General features: G+C 50.2%; 1 protein-coding gene across 1 annotated transcript in view; it reads left to right on the plus strand.

Moving 5' to 3' along the window:
* The window catches only part of ABHD12 (abhydrolase domain containing 12), a 34,527-nt gene that overhangs the window by 3,929 nt on the left and 12,827 nt on the right, over positions 1-17,771 (plus strand). Inside the window, exons 3-6 of the mRNA XM_011952176.1 lie at positions 7,196-7,301; positions 10,330-10,449; positions 13,871-13,901; positions 16,031-16,076. Coding sequence (XP_011807566.1) covers positions 7,196-7,301; positions 10,330-10,449; positions 13,871-13,901; positions 16,031-16,076 — 303 coding nt within the window. The remainder of the gene's footprint in view (positions 1-7,195; positions 7,302-10,329; positions 10,450-13,870; positions 13,902-16,030; positions 16,077-17,771) is intronic.

Below are 17,771 nucleotides of genomic sequence, written 5' to 3' on the forward strand. Positions count from 1 at the left end.
ACCTCGTGATCCGCCCGTCTTGGCCTCCCAAAGTGCTGGGATTACAGGCTTGAGCCACCGCGCCCGGCCTTAAATAAATTTTCATAAGCAAAACATCATGATTGTTCTAGAAACAAAGAATTAGCTAAAAAAAGAACTCTCAATAGTATAAATAAGAAAATGAACATTACTCTGAGAAAATCCTTGTTAACACTGTAGTTTATTTCCTACTGACCTTTTTTATATGTGTCCGTTTACATACACATAAATATATGTGCTTTTCAATACTTGTATTCACAGTCTGATTCCATCCAAAAGATGTTTGGATGAGACCCAGCATTTATGAAGCCTAGAATATCTTCCCAGCCCTTTTTTGCCTTCAGATCAAGAAGGAATCTCTTGGCGAAAGTCATGTCTTGGTTCAGAGGCTAGGGAGGGATTTTTTGGAAATAGGTCAGATCTATCATCATGCATTTGTTTTTAAAGCAAAGGGCCAGATTCCTCTTTGTCCTTCCCCTGAGCAGTCCCTGTTAACTCTGGTTACCTTTCTTTTCTTGTCCCTCTTTTTTCACACAGAAGGCTCTGTAAGCCTGCATCAGGTAATTGGAATTTGATAAAACCCGAATAACCAACCCAGGCTTTCCCTTGTTGACACCACACCTCTTGCGGCTGCCGGTGTCAAGGCTGCTGTGTTACTCACAGTGATTGGAATGAGACTCAGCCCCGTGTTCAGACCCTCGGCACTCGTAAAGACCATCACAGCTCAGTAGTTTCAGCCTTTCCCCCACCAAATATTTTGCGGGTGAGATAAAAGAAGTATGGCAGAGCAGGTCGTTCTCCACCCTCACATTCTCACTCCTTCACCCTCCACGGCACCCGTGCGTGCAGAATCCGTTCTCCATCCTGCCTGTTGATGTTTGTGGTTGCTGGTCCGTGATGACGTAACTAGAGGGTGGACAGTGAAAACTGGGGGAAGCAGGAGCAGCTAGAGGCCTCAGTCCCAGCAGCCCTGTGGGCCTTGCTTGCCTATGGTGCTGGGGCCCCTATGAGGAGCTCCCAGTTCAGAAGAGCCTGTGAGAGGGAGCCATGGGAGAGCTGAACCTCAGTGGTGGCACACTGCCCGGGCCTCTCCTGTGGGGCTGCCACGGGGCTGAGCATTCTGTCCCCACCCCAGGCCTGTGGATGAAGCAGGGGCCTGGGCAGGGTGGACTCCAGCCAGCATGCCAGAGTCACGGGGGCCCCAAAGAGTCGGTGTCCATGGGTGATCTGACCACGCAGGAGGCCAGAGGGTCCTGGCACTTGCCTGGCACTGGTCTGCAGGAGTAAGCCAGTAGTGCTTCTGGCCCTGGGTGGATCCTGTGACCCTGCGCACACCAACCCATCTCACTTTGAAGCATTTCTGCTCATTTAGAGTACTACTGGCCAGGTGGTTCCTACCGCCATCCGCTCTGGGGCTGTGTGATCCCTTGGACCAGCCAAGCTCCATGCCTCCCATGCCACATGACGCTGGTTGGAGGTGCTGCTGCGGAAGAGAAGGTGCCAGGCAGTATCTGGGGGACTTCAGAGCAGTCACTGTGCCTCCTTTTCATTGTTGTTTCTTTTTTCTTTTTTTTTTTTTTTGAGACAGAGTTTCGCTCTTGTTGCCCAGGCTAGAGTGCAGTGGCACAATCTCAGCTCACCGCAACCTCCACCTCCCGGGTTCAAGCGATTCTCCTGCCTCAGCCTTCTTGAGTAGCTGGAATTACAGGCATGCACCACCACGCCCGGCTAATTTTGTATTTTTAGTAGAGATGGGGTTTCTCCATGTTGGTCAGGCTGGTCTCGAACTCCTGACCTCAGGTGATCCGCCCACCTCGGCCTCCCAAAGTGCCGGGATTACAGGCATGAGCCACGACACCCAGCCTCATGGTTGTTTCTAAACCGAGTAAAAGTGAACTGGAAGACCAGCTTCCTGGAATGAGGCCATCCTGGAGTAGAATTTGGCTTCCTAGTTCTTAGATTTCTTGGGCTTGAAAGCTTTCTGGATTAGCTGCTAATCCTTGTAAAATACTTTTCAGTGGCCAGGGAATGCTCTCAGAACTCTTGGACAGTTTGTGTCCCAAGAGCTTGGCATCCTTCTCCAGACACAGAACTGAGTGAGCCCTGAAGTGGAGCTGGTGGAAGCCCAGTGCCCTCGGCCCTCAATGGTGCCCACTCCCCATCTGGCAGAATCAGGGCTGGTTCCAGCATCAGAGGCAGGATTTGGCTGAGTGGGTCTAGATGTGGGATGGGCAGTGGGCCCCAGGCGTGGATATTCAGAGTTGTACTGGGGAGGCCACCCCCTCTCCCGGCTGTCAGATGAGAGACTTGCGCCCTGGGCTGCAGCTCTCAGGCTCCCGAAGTGTGTGGTGAATTCCCAGGATGAGGCGGCAGGAGTGGGCCCTAGAGTCTGAAGTGGACTCATTTTCCCACTCCAGAGCCTGAAGTGGACTCACTTTCCAGGCACTCTCTTTGGTCAGGAGCCTTCTCTGAGTCCCCTTGCCAGGATAAAATCTAAACACTTGTATGGCCGTGGTTTTTTTTTTTTTTTTTTTTCAGGAGATTGGAGTTTTATTATTACTCAAATCACTCTCCCGTAGCATTCAGGGATCAGAGTTTTTAAGGACAACTTGGTGGGTGTGGATAAGCCAGTGAGCTGGAAGTGCTGATGGTCAGCTCAGAGATGAAATCATAGGGAGTCAAAGCTGTCTTGCGCTGAGTCAGCTCCTGTGTTGTGGGGGCCACAGGATCAGATGAGCTAGTTTATCATCTGGATGGTGCCACCTGATCCATCAAGTTCAGGGTCTGCAAAATATCTCAAGCACTGGTCTTAGGTTTTACAATAGTGATTTTATTCCCAGGAGCAATTTGGGGAGGGTCAGAGTTTTGTAGCCTCCAGCTGCATGACTCCTAAACCACAACAATTTCCAATCTTGTAGCCAAAATGTTAGTCCTAAAAAGGCAGTCTAGTCCCCAGGCAAGAAGGAGGTTTGTTTCCAGAAAAGGTATCATCTTTGCTTTAAACTATAAACTAAGTTCCTCCCAAAGTTAGTTTAGCCTATGGCCAGGAGTGAACAAGGACAGCGTGGAGGTTAGAACCAAGATGGAGTCAGTCAGGTCAGATCTCTTTCACTGTCTCAGTTAGTTTTGGAATGGTAGTTCCAATCCCTCCCTCCCTTTTTTTTTGAGACGGAGCAGACTGGAGTGCAGTGGCGTGATCTCAGCTCACTGCAATCTTTGCCTCCCGGGTTCAAGCAGTCTCTTGCCTCAGGCTCCCAAGTAGCTGGGACTATAGGTGCACACTACCACGCCCGGCTAATTTTTGTAGTTTTAGTAGAGACAGGGTTTCTCTATGTTGGCCAAGCTGGTCTCGAACTCCTGACCTCGTGATCCGCCCGCCTCGGCCTCCCAAAGTGCTGGGATTATAGGCATGCCCCGCCGCGTCTGGTACCCCTTTGGGTTTCATAACACCTTTATTTTCAGGTGTTAGCTAATGAAGATGGAGAAAGGGCAAAGTCAGCTCTAACTTCTTCCTGCTGGCCAGGAGTGTAGTGGGGGTAGGTGTTTACCCCAAGGTGAAAGGAATGGAACCACTTTGCAGCTCTGAGCATACTCACACAGGCATGGCTGGGGATCCAAGGCTTGCATGGCAAAGGCATTACTATTGTCATCTATAGTTTTAGCACCTCATTTAAGGGAACAGTGAACTATAAGGTTAATAATGAGGAATAGGGTAAGGAGTGCAATTCCCAGTTTTAAAAGTAAAGATTTGAATGCATTAGTTTGGTGACTTGTAGCCTACAAGGAATTTAAGATTTAGTCCTTCCAAACTGCAGGAAAAATGCAAGAACATCTAACAACAGGTATACTATATATATATTTTTTCGAAGCATAAGTTTTCTCTCGCCAGTCCCCATTTTTATGAAAAAACAAATCATTATAGGACTGATTTGTTTGCAAAATAAACTTTAGTCTTATTATACTTGGCCTGATTATTTGCATAAATTGCAACACAAGTAATAATTTTTTACATAGGCTTTTAAAATTGGCTTTGGTAGAACTCTGTTCCATAAGGAATCTCAGATAAGACTTTTTAAAAACTGAGTCCAGTCATGGGTTTGTATCCTCAAATACCTATGAGTTTGGTAAATTCCTCTCTTTTTGAGGTCCTAAAATAACTTGGGGCTCCTGGGCGTATTAGAAAGTGACATTCTTTACCACAGCTCAGGAACCCTGTATGGGGACTGTATAGACAAGGTATGAGGCCAGTTTTACCCACGGGGCTTTTATTGTCTCTATAAGTCCTTTGAATCCTTAAAGGAAAGCAGGCCATTCCAGTCAAAGCCTTGGTAAAATAACCAGTTTCTTCAATTGTTTCCTGTTGCAGAAGAGCCTGCCTTTCTTTCCCTCCCTCTCTCCCTCCTTCCTTCCTCTCTCTTCTCTTTCTCTCTTATCTTTCTTCCCTTCCTCCCTTCCTCCCTTCTTTCCTTCCCTCCTCTCCCCTTCCCTTCCTTTCCCTTCCCTTCTTTCTTTTGTTTTGTTTTGTTTTGTTTCCTTTTTTTTTTTTTTTTGACAAAGTCTCACTCTTTCACCTAGGCTGGAGTGAAGTGGCATGATCTCAGCTCACTGCAACCTCCACCTCCGGGGTTCAAGCTATTCTCCTGCTTCAGGCTCCCAAGTAATTGGGATTACAGGTGCCTGGCTAATTTTTATATTTTTAGTAGAGATGGGGTTTTGCCATGTTGGCCAGGCTGGTCTCGAACTCCTGACCTCAGGTGATCCATCCGCCTCGGCCTCACAAAGTGCTAGGATTATAGGCATGAGTCACCACGCCCGGCTGCCTGCATTTATTTTTTGGGACCACTCTAACAAACCTGCAAACTGGGTGGCTTAAAACAAATGTATCCTCTCATGGTCGTGGAGGCCGAGAGTCCGAGGTTGAGGTGTGGGCGGGCCCAGCTCCTCCTGAGACGCTGAGGTGGACTCTTCTTGCCTGCCTGTCTGGCAGCATTCCCAGCTTGGAGAAGCTTCCCTCAAATCTCTGCTTCCATCTTCTCCATCTTCTTGGTTGTCTTTTCATGGTCTTCCCTCTGTCTCTATGTCTAAATGTCCCCATTTTATAAGGACACCAGTCATTTGGGTTAGTATCCACCCAGTGACCTCATTTGAGCTTGATTACCTCCATAAAGACCCTGTTTCCAAGTAAGGTCACACTCTTAGGTACTGGGGGTGAGGCCTTGAACATAGTCTTTCTTGGGGAGCACAACTCAGCCCATAACAGGGCAGGTGGGCCTTCCAGGCCTCTCAGGGGCCAGGCTTATTACCTCCCTGACTTCCTGTCCAGCCAGCCAGGAGGCAGGGCTGTGCAGCCGGGCTGCCGGGTTCAAAGCCAATTCTTTTTTTTTTTTGAAACAGGGTCTCTGTGTCACTCAGGCTGGAGTGCAGTGGTACAATCTTGGCTTACTGCAGCCTTGACCTGCTGAGCTCAAGTGGTTCTCCCTCCTCAGCCTCCCAAGTGGCTGGGATCACAGGTGCTTGTCACCTTGCCTGAGTAATTCATATATTCTTTGTAGAGATGGGGTTTTGCCATGTTGCCCAGGCTGGTATCAAAAAATCCAGCTCTATCATGTGAGCCGGCAATCTAATAGGAGCCGTCAGATGGTGATGATGGTGACTTGCCTCAGACTGTGTGGCCTGGCTCAGCCGGAGCTAATGGGGATGTGGATGCGGATCACCTCCTTTGCCATGTTTTATTTTGAGAGAAACATCTTATTAAAGTTTTGAAGATGTATCTGCTTCCTGGGGAAGAGATGGATTAAGAAGGTGTGGTATGAACAGCAGCCCTGGTCGGGGGAACTGTCTCCCCACGTGGTCTGGGACAGACGCTCAGGGAGTTTCTGGGAAGGAGCGTGTATGTCCCCATGTCCTCGTGAGTCCAGTCTGGTGACATTTGAGGAAGTGAGGCTAGATGTGCAGTGTGCCATGCAGACGTGGGAGTCATGCAATCCCTGTCTTCACCAGAGACAGCTGTCAGCAGCAGAGCTTCCCCAGGGGCAGGACCCGCCGGAGGGAAGCCAGGCCTACACTGCTCTCTGTCACTGCCTCTTTTGGGAGTTGCCATTTTATAAAGCAGGAAAATCCCACCTCAGGGTTCATGGGTTTATTTTAAATTTTTTATTTTTCAGTTAAACTTATTTTAAAGTTGTGTTCACCAAAAGCAATAAGACTACAATGGTATATAAGGAAAAAATTGCCCCCGTTCTCCCCCCACACACACTTTGAAGCTATATGAGCAGCCTGGCTTCTGTCTTTCTGTGTTTCCTCCCAGCCACACGTGGGGGTCGTGTTTCATTGGCATGTTTTTACAATAGCAAAGTGGGGCTACCACACCTGCACCCACAGTCACCTTGCTCCTCTCATCTGCCCGCAGGTCCTGGAGGTTCCTCCAGGTCTAAGGGCCTCATGGTCTTCCACAGTGTGGAGTGCTGGTTAATTCACTTGCTGTCCTGCTGGCAGATGACCTGGTCAATGCAGGACTTCTGCTGGGCCATTGCACTGACTTCACCCTGCTCTGCATGGGTCCTGTGGATTCATCCCTCTTGCTGCCCCCACACCTCACCTTCTGCTGTCTTTTCTGTGTTAGGCAACAGTCCTGGAAACTTTGGAATCCCCTTTACCTTGTTTGCCACCCTACGTTCAGTTGCTCATCAGATCCTTTAGCGCCATCCCCTTTCCTGCTGTGTATGTCCCACTCCACCAGGCACCTGAGTTATTCGCATGCTCAGCCTCCCTAGCCTCCCTCCTGGCTGGCCCATCCTTAAGACCTGTTGGGGATCTTTCCTTCCCTTATTTGCATCTTCTCACACCTTGAGTGACATTAGACCTTAGCGTTCCAGTCTCTACACAGACCTCTCACCCTCACTGCAGTATCTGTCCCTGCCCATGCTGGCCTCAGCCCATACCCTGCCTGAGGCTGGGCCTGCAGGTCTGGCATCATTGTAAGATTGCACAGGAAAAGGACTTGGTGCTTTCTGAGAGCTTCTGCAGTGTGTGCATGTGGGTGTGCACGTGTGTGTGTGTACGTGTGGATGCATATGTGTGCATGTGTGTGAGTATGCATGTTTGTGTGCATGTCTGTGTGTACATGTGTGTATTAATCCACCAGTAATCCTAATTTCCATCTCTTTATCTCCTACAGTAAGGGTTCCCTATTTCATTGATTTGAAAAAACCACAGGATCAAGGTTTGAATCACACGTGTAACTACTACCTGCAGCCAGAGGAAGACGTGACCATTGGAGTCTGGTAAGTGCTGGTGAGCTCTGTAGCCCTTGCAGCAGCAGGAAAAGGCCCTACATGGCTGAGCTGGTGCTGTCTTTAACACTGGCCTCTGAAATGTTGTTCATTTTTATCTTTACCTCTTCCTTTCCTAAAGGAAAGATCTCAGTACATTTGATCCTAATGTTGAGGGATTCAGTGACTTTAAACTCTATTCCCAGGCTTTCAAAACAGCAAAGGCTTTGTGAATAGATTATTATTTTTAGAGAACCTTGTTTCTAGGAAAAACAAACAAAGAAGCTAGAAACAGGATATAAGTGGCCGGCACAGTGGCTCACACTTGTAATCTCAGCACTTTGGGAGGCCGAGGCAGGTGGATCACTTGAGTCCAGGAGTTTGAGACCAGCCTGGGCAACATGGTGAACCTGTCTCTACTGAAAATGCAAAAATTAGCCAGGCATGGTGGTGCACACCTGTAATCCCAGCTACTTGGGAGGCTGAGGCAGGAGAATCACTTGAGCCCAGGAGGAAGAAGTTGCAGTGAGCTGAATTCACGCCACTGCACTCCAGCCTGGGTGACAGAGCAAGACTCTTGTCTCAAAAAAAAAAAGAATATAAGGGAAGAATCGCAAATACTCTTTTGAATATATCTTCCATCCAAGCGTGGTAGCTCACACCTGTAATCCCAGCGCTTTGGCAGGCCGAGACAGGGGGGATCACTTGAGATCAGGAGTTCGAGACTAGCCTAAACAACATGGTGAAACCCCGTCTTTGCTGAAAAAAAGTACAAAAATTAGCCGGGCGTGGTGGCACGCACCTGTAGTCCCAGCTACCTGGGAGTTTGAGGCAAGAGAATTGCTTGAACGCAAGAGGCAGAGGCTGCAGTGAGCCGAGATTGTGCCACTGCACTCCAGCCTGGGCAACAGAGGGAGACTCTGTCTCAAAAAAAAAAATATATATATATATATGTATATGTATCTTTTCCAAGAAGTGAAAACAGCTTGATTTCTTTTCACATATAGCTTCCATGATGGTGTTGGCTGTCTTCTAAGTATTTACTTTTTTAAGCCATAAATTTACGTTGGACATAAGCCTCGTGACTTCTCTGTGTTTCCTTGGAATACATTTTAATGTTTTCTTCTGTACACAAGTGGTGCTTCTGAACAGCTGAATTAAAATCGACCAACCTCACTGTGGCATTTCCCTTTTTCTCTGAGAAGTGATCTTGAATCACAGCTTCTGAACAACTGAATTAAAATCGACCAACATCACTGTGGCATTTCCCTTTTTCTCTGAGAAGTGATCCTGAATCACAGCCCCTTTATCTAGCTGAATTTATTTTTCAGTAGCCATAACGTCCCTTTCCGCTGTCTCAGAAAACCACTGTGTATGTGAGAAGCTTCTAAATGAAATGCTGTGAGTAGCTTCCCAGTGTGGATGAGAGAACATTCAGACATTTCTAACAGTGGTCCTTGGTAAAGAACATAAAACAAGAAGAGAGATTTTTGTTCTTAGTAGTTGGTGCTGGGATTAAAGTCTTTTGTCACTTCCTGATTTGATTTAATCTAGCATTTACTGACCAACGTGTGACTGTGGGACTCCAGGTTTCTGTCTGAAGCGTGACCTGTTTTGCACAGAGCTGCTGAGTGGGACTTGGTCAGCCCTCTTCTTGGTTAATATGAGTCTGTCCTGTTGCAGGAGGGTGTTTATGGTGGTAAGACTTAGGCTGGAAGTACTGACAACACCTGCATATATTATCAGTTACCAGAAAAGGTTTTGTTTAGTGATGCTAGTGGCAAGCCTCAAGGCGGTGCCATGCCATGTGTTGCTGTGTGTGTTGGTGCGTGTGGCTGCTGCCCACTCGCATGCCCTAGGCAGTCACAATGACAGTGGGCCCTCAGGCAGCAGCAGGCCCAGCTCACCAACTGCCCCCACCATCAATCAGACCCTCCCACCAGCTTCCTGAAAGGAGGGCCTCAAGGCCTAGCGTGAAGCCTGCGGGCCATACCTGGCCATGCCTGGCCATCGCCTGTCTGCTGAGAGGAGAGGCCCAGGAATGGGTTTCTCTGCTGGCTAGGAGTTCCCTGGCTCTTTGTCAGGAACCCAGGTTTGGGGTGGGCTGGCTACTGGAAGCATATCTGCTCCCAGCACCTTCAAAATGTGCCATCGTATCCCTCAAGTTTATAACCGTATGGGAGTGATGATCATAGTGACTAGATCCACCCCACAATGTGATCCTCTTGAACGGATCAGAGACAGAAGTTAGATGAGATGCTGAAGCTTAAAATCTAGAAAATAAGAAGTTGGCCATTAAATTTTTTTTAAAGATTCTTGTCACTGGTATCCAGAATGAATTTGAAGAAACTTTACAGAAAAGTGATTAATTTCGACCCTCCCCAGTGATTAACAATATTCGATTTGGCCTGAGTTAAAATTAAACTTGGTATCTCTCTGAAGGAAGGTTTGGCTAGTTAGACCAGCAGCTTCAGAGTGCCCAGCCAGGCGTGGACCATGAGCAGGCCGGAAAGTTGGTGCATACTCGACGTTAGAAATGGCGTCAGCGATGGCCCGGTTTCTAGTCTGGCTCACAAACATTGGTGTTGCTGAATTAGCAAATGTGACAGCATGTACTGTTTAAAATCCATTGTGAGTTAAACTGTGGACAGTTTAAGCATGGGGTTAAGTGGGATGTGGGGCACATACGAGGAAAATGTTATTACTTAGGATGAACTAAGTGCTGCTTCTCTGCCAGGCGTCGGTGGTAACTGGCACATTGCAAGCCTTTGTGGCCCCAGAGGAGGGTGGCCTGCCAATCAGGGAACACTCCTGCTGAAGCTGTCAGCACCATCCACACAGCCTGCAGTTCTGTAGTTATTGATTCTAGTGATGGGGTTAGTTTTCTACCACCCACCCCTATCTGTTCCCCTGTAGTTAGATGGGGTCTGCAGCTCCCTGCTGTCTGAACTTGAGCTGATTAAGTAATACCACATGCAGTCGCCTGGATGAGGACGGAAGGAGCATCTGATCCTGTGCTCCCCTCTGCTTCTGTCTCCAGGCATACCGTCCCCGCAGTCTGGTGGAAGAACGCCCAAGGCAAAGACCAGATGTGGTATGAGGATGCCTTGGCTTCCAGCCATGCTATCATTCTGTACCTGCATGGGAACGCAGGTACCAGGTGAGGGAGAGGAGCCCATCTTCACTGTGGAGCACGGCTCCTTTTTGGGGTGGGAATGTCCTGGCCCAGTCTGCCAGAAACCAGCAGGGGCTAACCTGCGGCCCCAGAAAATCAGGAGTACTGATCCACTGCAATGAGGGAGAACCTCCCAAGAACAAAGGGAAAGGCAGAGTTCTTAAGGGGTTGAGGGAAGGCCGAGTTTAGGTGAACGTTACATGAAGCAGGGTTCCCACAGGCTGAGGTCAGCAGGACTGTCTTCTGCAGGGACCAAGTGTGGGAAGCTATGTGCAGACCATCGCCTATCTGGAACTCCAGCCTGGGTTGGGATGGAGGAGGCTGAGTCTTGGTCAGGGGCTGAGCTCCCCGGCCAGAGGGGCATGTTTTTTTCTCCCTGTTGTAATCGCAAAGGGCGCAGCATCTGCTATTATGTGATTTGGGGAGCAGGGTTCTTGGAGAGTGAGGGCTTTGGGGTCCCTCTGAGGAGGGGTCGTGGTGGCACTTGCCTGTGGCAGCCTCATGCCCTTGGGAATGGGCGGCTCCAGCTCACTGGCAGCTGGTTTTCCCCATATCTGTCATGCAGCCTGAAGTGGCAGGCAGATCTTTGTTACCTGTAAGATAGCTCCAGGTGGCAGACAGGTGAAGCCAGAGCCTGGGCAGCCCTGGAGGAGGAGGCATACTTCCTGGAAAAAAGTGGCAGGTGCTGAGAAGGGGCAGGAGGGAGAGGCTGAATGTACTAGGTGCTGGGGTCCTTGCAGGCCGCCCTACAGCGTGGGCTCTCCACTCACTAACGGGCTGTTGGTGAAGTACATGCGCTTTGTTTGATCAGCCCTGCCCAGTGCTATCTCAGATGCTTTTCCTGAGTGGGCCTAATGGCTTGTCCTTTCCACTGGCTGCCCTGGAGTTGGCCTCCCTGCCTTAAAGGGTGCTCCTTCCATACCATGTGACTGCTGTTCAGAAGAGCCTCTGTGGGAGAGCCCAGGGTGGGTGTGGGGGCGATACATTTTCTGAACAAAACATTGTTTGAAAACCACCAGGTCTTCGTTTGTGAGAGAGGCAGCCAGGAGCCAGCGCAGAGGCAGACCCAGCACGGAGACGGGGCTGCTGCAGGGCCAGGGCCGAGGTCCACTGTGGCACCAGGGTGTGTCAGGGCTGGGGGCAAACATTTTATAGGCAGAGCCAGCAAGGAGAGCTGTGCTGGGCCCTTCTGGAGGCGAAAGCAGGCCTAGGTGGGTGTCTGCATGGTGGAGCCCTGCAGAGGGCATTGCTGAAAGAGCCCAGCGGCATGGTGCATAAGGCAGTTTCTGTGCCAGGGATGGCGTGTCTAGCTACTGAATCGTGCATGTGCTGCACAGTTTCCTTTCTTCTTTGTCTGGGACAAGCTGCAGCGGGTTTCTCTTCTGCTTTTCAAAGAGCAAGCAGCTACAAACAGCTCTTGCAACATCTTTTTATAAATGAGAGAACTGTGGTTGGCTGTGAATAAGGTTCAGTTCTGCAGTGCCCATCACATGGTTAAAAAAAAAAAAAGAACCTGCCTGTAACTTTAGGTTAGAAAGTGATGCTGTGACTTTCAAGGTTTGCTGCCCCCTCCCACTCCTGTAGAGAGTGCCTGGCTGCAGGCCTCACCACCCCCATGTTGCCTGCTTTCTTTGTCCTGTGCATCCCAGTGGGGTTTCGCTGGTCTGCGGGATCCACCACACGGGTCTCCCTGAGGTCCAGACCCCCTGGATTCCCAGCAACTGTTACTTTTTTGCTTAATGTAGGAAATTTTAGAAAGTTAGGAAAGAGCTACTATGAACTCTTACAGTGATCACTGAAAATATTTTGCAGTGTTTCCTCCTTGTCTTGAAACTTCTTCCTTTATTTTTTATTTTAATTTTTTTTTTTTTTTTTTTTGGAGACGGAGTCTAGCTCTGTCGCCCAGGCTGGAGTGCAGTGGCGCGATCTCGGCTCACTGCAAGCTCCGCCTCCCGGGTTTACACCATTCTCCTGCCTCAGCCTCCCGAGTAGCTGGGACTACAGGCGCCCGCCATCTCGCCTGGCTAGTTTTTTGTATTTTTTAGTAGAGACGGGGTTTCACCGTGTAGCTCAGGATGGTCTCGATCTCCTGACCTCGTGATCCACCCGTCTCGGCCTCCCGAAGTGCTGGGATTACAGGCTTGAGCCACCGCGCCCGGCCTATTTTAATTTTTGAGACAGAGTTTCACTCTGTCGCCCAGACTGGAGTGCAGTGGCGCAATTCTGGCTCACTGCAACCTCAGCCTCCCGAGTTCAAGTGACTCTTCTGCCTCAGCCTCCCGAGTAGCTGGGATTACAGGCACCCACCACCACGCCCAGCTAAGTTTTGTGTTTTTAGTAGAGACGGGTTTTACCGTTTGACCAGGCTGGTCTCAAACTCCTGAGCTTAAGTGATCCGCCCACCTCGGCCTCCCAAAGTGCTGGGATTCCAGGCATGAGCCACTGGCCTGACCCTTTATATTTTTGTTTCTGCACTTTATTGGCTTCCTCCTTCATCTCATCCTGGTCTCCCACCAGCAACACTCCTGCCCCCATACCTGAAATGGTGAAACCGCTCCTGAGGAAGGAGGAGCACAGCTAGGGAGTGTGGAGAGTGTGGACCCGCCCTCCTCCCAGGTGGCCCATGTCCCTGCTGTGGGGTCGGTCCAGGTTAACAGCTGGCCAACAACTGGAAAGAAAGCGGGAAGGGAGCCTAGACAGGCCTCAGACAAGGAAGTACAAATGGGGGTGTGTGTGCCGAGCCCACTTAGTCTCCGTAGCGATATGCACGATGAAGCTGTAGTTGACTATGAGGGCCAGGAGGCAGCCATTCCTGCACTTCAGGGTCTCCCTGAGGAGATTCTAGGAGCATATCCCATGCGTGGAGCACACACATGTGAAGGGCTGTAAGGCAGGGTGGCCGTGACAGCAAATAGAAGTTAGTGCCAGATGGGAAACAGCCGAGATGACCACAAGAGGCCAGGGCAGCGCAGCTAAGCAGAGTTCTGAAGGTTGGCTGAGACGTGTGGAGCAAGAAGTGAGGGCAGAAGGTGTCCACACAGGCCCTGTTGGAGCACAGCCTCTGTCCACACAGGGTGTCCCTGGCACGGGGAAGCCGGGAGGGGCTGGGGTGTGGTGGATGAGGGCTTGCTGTGTTTCCTTTAATGTCTTTCTAGTTTGGGACTGTAGGTGTGCATTACCTACTGAAAAATAAAAGCAGTCATTAAGAAATCTCCCCAGAGTGCTAAGACTATCTCCCCCTTGGCACAGCACTGCCAGAGGCGAGTGTGGGGCCACTTAGGGGGACCCAAGGAGGAGGTTGCCCTCTTTCCTTGGCCTCTCCCTGGTTTGGGGTACGGAGGACAAGTTGACCTGGGGCCCGACTCTGAGAAGATGTGCTCACACCATGTCCTGTTTCCTTCTCCAGAGGAGGTGACCACCGCGTGGAGCTTTACAAGGTGAGTGCAGGTGGCACCCACACCTGTTCCCTGGGCTGTTCTTTCCAGGGCAGGAAGTGAAGGGAGTCACCAGACTCACAGCTTGAGAGTTAACTATTGCTGGGCTGTTTCTGTGTGTGAGACAGAGTCCTCCTGCTCTGTTGCCCAGGCTGGAGTGCAGTGGCACGGTCACAGCTCACTGCAGCCTCGACCTCCTGGGCTCAAACTATCCTCCCACTTCAGCCTCCTAAAACTGCAGGTGCATGCCACCACCACACCCAGCTAATTTTTGTTGTTTTTTTATAGAAATGAGGTCTCCCTATGTTGCCCAGGCTGGTCTCGAACTCCTGGGCCTCCCGAAGTATTGGGATGACAGGTGTGAGCCACCATGTCTGACCTTTTGTTGGCCTTTTTAACACTGCCTTTGGATGGGTGTGCTGGAAGGTAGGGCCTTAGCTACCTCTGCTGTGACTGCCCATCACACTGCCTCTAGGCCTGGGCCCCAAAATCAGAATGTATGGGCTTGGTAGACCAAGTGCAGATATTGGCAGACTACATAAATGGCATTGGAAATTGTTTTTCAATGTTACATTACTTGTGTATAAAATGAAAAGAGAGGGCCGGGCGCAGTGGCTCATGTCTGTAATCCCAGCACTTTGGGAGGCCAAGGTGGGTGGATCACAAGGTCAGGAGTTCAAGATCAGCCTGGCCAAGATGGTGAAACCCAATCTCTACTAAAAATACAAAAAAAATTAGCCAGGTTTGGTGGCAGGCGTCTGTAATCCCAGCTATTCAGGAGGTTGAGGCAGAGAATTGCTTGAACCAGGGAGGCGGAGGTTGCAGTGAGCCAAGATGGCACCACTGCACTCCAGCCTGGGTGACAGAGCGAGACTCCGTCTCAAAAAAAATAAAAAAAGAAAAGAGAAACAAGGTGCCCCAGGTGCTACACTGACTGCCAGATCGCAGGCTCACCCCAGCCGGGGGTGCAGGCGGGATTTGAATCAGCTTCCAGGCACACAGTGGGAGCACCCACAGATCTCCCCACGTCCAGGGGGTGTCGAGGATAGGGCGTGCAGACCTTCACTTGTGCTTGGCTGCTTGATTTTGTTCTTCATCTGGTTATCTGGGTCTTGGAGCTGAAGAGCTACTCTTGGAACAGCCTCACTCTCCTCCCTTCATAGGGCCATCTGCACTGGCCCACAGGACAGAAGGGGATACAGACAGAGGCAGGGGCACAGACAGAGGCAGGGGCACACCCAGCTCTGAGCTATTGGAGGATTTTACCCCTGGAGTAAATTGCATTAAGTCAGGAAAGGTGGGGAGAGTTTGAGAAGTGATTGGTTCTTTCTTTAGGTTTCTGTTAAAAGAAATGATTCACCCTACTGAGGTCAACAGGGCTGGAGCAGGTTGGCTCTGGGTATAGACTCTGCGGTGGCTAGGAGCTGGCAGGGAAGTGCAGGCTGCCCTGGGGAAGCACCCAACTCCCTCCCTGAAGAGGGGAGCTGTGATTCTGGGTGACGTGGTGGTGCAGCAGCCTCCCATGTTGCTCTGGGCACACCCCAGCAAGGGCACAGGAGCGTTGAGTAGTGATCTAAATGAGAGAGGTCAGCTAGGCTGTAGGGATTGAAAAAAAAGTAACAGAAAAAAATTGACAAGAGCTTAAAATCCAAGAAATACTGGGTTGCAGCAAGGTCCTCAGATGGGGTCTCTACACAGTATAGCCCTTCTCCTGGGGGTCTGCCATCACACTGCAGCACCGAGAGCTGTCTGTCCCCGGAGGAGGCCCCCCCAGAGGCTGCCCTGCAGCACGTGTGGAGCTGTGGCCTGGGACCTGGGACCTGCGGGAGTCTGCACCTGGCCCTCTAATTCTAAGCAGGAGGAAGGGGGATCCTTCCCTAGCGTCTAAGCAGCAAGAAGGGAGAGCCTTCCTGTGCTCCCAGGCAGGGATGTCAACAGGTCCAGAAGCGGCAGTTGGCATCTGGGTTTCATAAAACCCAGCCGGGAGTCAGGCACCATGTCACAGTCTTTATGAAGCTGCCACTACGCACAAGGCACGGGAGGGAAAGCCGGATGCGTTTAGTAAGCAGCAAGCTACCCTCAACACAGACGCTTGGATTTGTTGCCAAAGATGTTTATTTTTCACTTTACAGGTGCTGAGTTCCCTTGGTTACCATGTGGTCACCTTTGACTACAGAGGTGAGATTTCTTTTGCAAGAGCATCTGAGCACATTTCCACTGCTTGCTGGCAGTATCCCATGGGCAGGCCTCCTTGAAGAGGCTCGGAGCAAGGCTAGCACCTGCTTTGGCTGTGCTGTGATGGTGTCCTGGGTCCTGACAAAGTCCCTGATGGAGCTGCTGGGAGAGCCCCTTCTGGTAGGGGAGGCTCAGCACCTGGAGCCCCCAGCAGATGCCCTGTCAGCAATTTTTTTTTCTTTTTTTTTTTTTTTGAGATAGGCTCTCACTTTGTCACCCAACCTGGAGTGCAGTAGCATGATCATAGCTCCCTGCAGCCTTGAACTCCTTTGCTCAAGGGATCCTTCTGCCTTAGCCTTTCAAGTAGCTGGGACTATGGGAATGCGACATCACACGCGCTACTTTTTTTTTGTTTTTTAGTAGAAATGGGGTATTGCTGTGTTGCCTAGGCTAGTCTCAGACTCCTGTCCTCAAACGATCCTCCTGCCTCAGCCTTCCAGAGTGTTGAGATTACAGGCATGAGTCACGGCACCCAACCTGCAACATTTTAAATTAGAAGATCCTGTCTTTTTTGGACTCAGACTGTCTCTGCAGCTGGACGTCAGACACGGTTTATGCTCATCAAAGCTTGTCTTGTTAAAGTTATGAAGACAGTAAGAACTGTTAAGAAAGGCTGAGCACGGTGGTTCACACCTGTAATCCCAGCACTTTGAGAGGCTGAGGCAGGAGGATCACTTGAGGTCAGGAGTTTTTGACCAGCCTGGCCAACATGATGAAACCCCATCTCTACTGAAAATACAAAAATTAACTGGGCATGGTGGCTCGCACCTGTAGTCCCAGCTGTTGCAGAGGCTGAGGCAGGAGAAGTGCTTGAACCTGGGAGGCGGAGCTTGCAGTGAGCCAAGATTGCACCACTGCGCTCCAGTCTTGGCGACAGAGCAAGAGTCCATGTCAAAAAAAAAAGAACTGTTAAGAGAGAAGATAGATTCTTCTACACCTCAGCATTTCTGCTTTTTTGAATGGACCAGGGCTTGCCACTGAACATATCAAGAATCCACAGTTGGATATATACCAAGGACACTATGGCTTAATGGGCAACAGAAATAACTTGGTGTTAACAGTGAACGACTGGTTTGTTTTGGTTTTGGTTTTGGTTTTGCTTTGAGACAGGGTCTCACTCTGTCACCCAGCTGGAGTGCAGTGGTGTGATCTCCGCTCACTGCAACCTCTGCTTCCCAGGTTCAAGTGATCTTCCCAACTCAGCCTCCCTAGTAGTTGGGACCACAGGCACTCACCACTACACCTGGCTAATGTTGTTTTATTTTTTTTAAGAGAGGGTTTCGCCATGTTGCCCAGTCTGGTCTCGAACTACTGGGTTCAGTCAGTCTGCCCACGTTGGCCTCCCAAAGTGTTGGAATTACAAGTGTGAGTGAGCCACTGTGCCTGGCTGAGAGACTGTTTTAAAGTGTAGTCTGGCTGGGCATGGTGGCTCACGCCTGTAATCCCAGCACTTTGGGAGGCTGAGGCGGGCAGATTGCTTGAAACCAAGAGTTCGAGATCAGCCTGGGCAACATGGCAAAACTCTACCTCTACTAAAAATACAAAAAAAGTAGCTGAGCGTGGTGGCAGGCGCCTGTAATCCCAGCTACTCGGGAGGCTGAGGTGGGAGGAAAGCTTGAGCCCAGGAGGCGGAGGTTG

This window comes from Colobus angolensis, unplaced genomic scaffold (genome assembly GCF_000951035.1).
Source record: "Colobus angolensis palliatus isolate OR3802 unplaced genomic scaffold, Cang.pa_1.0 Scaffold336, whole genome shotgun sequence".
NCBI lineage: Eukaryota > Metazoa > Chordata > Mammalia > Primates > Cercopithecidae > Colobus > Colobus angolensis.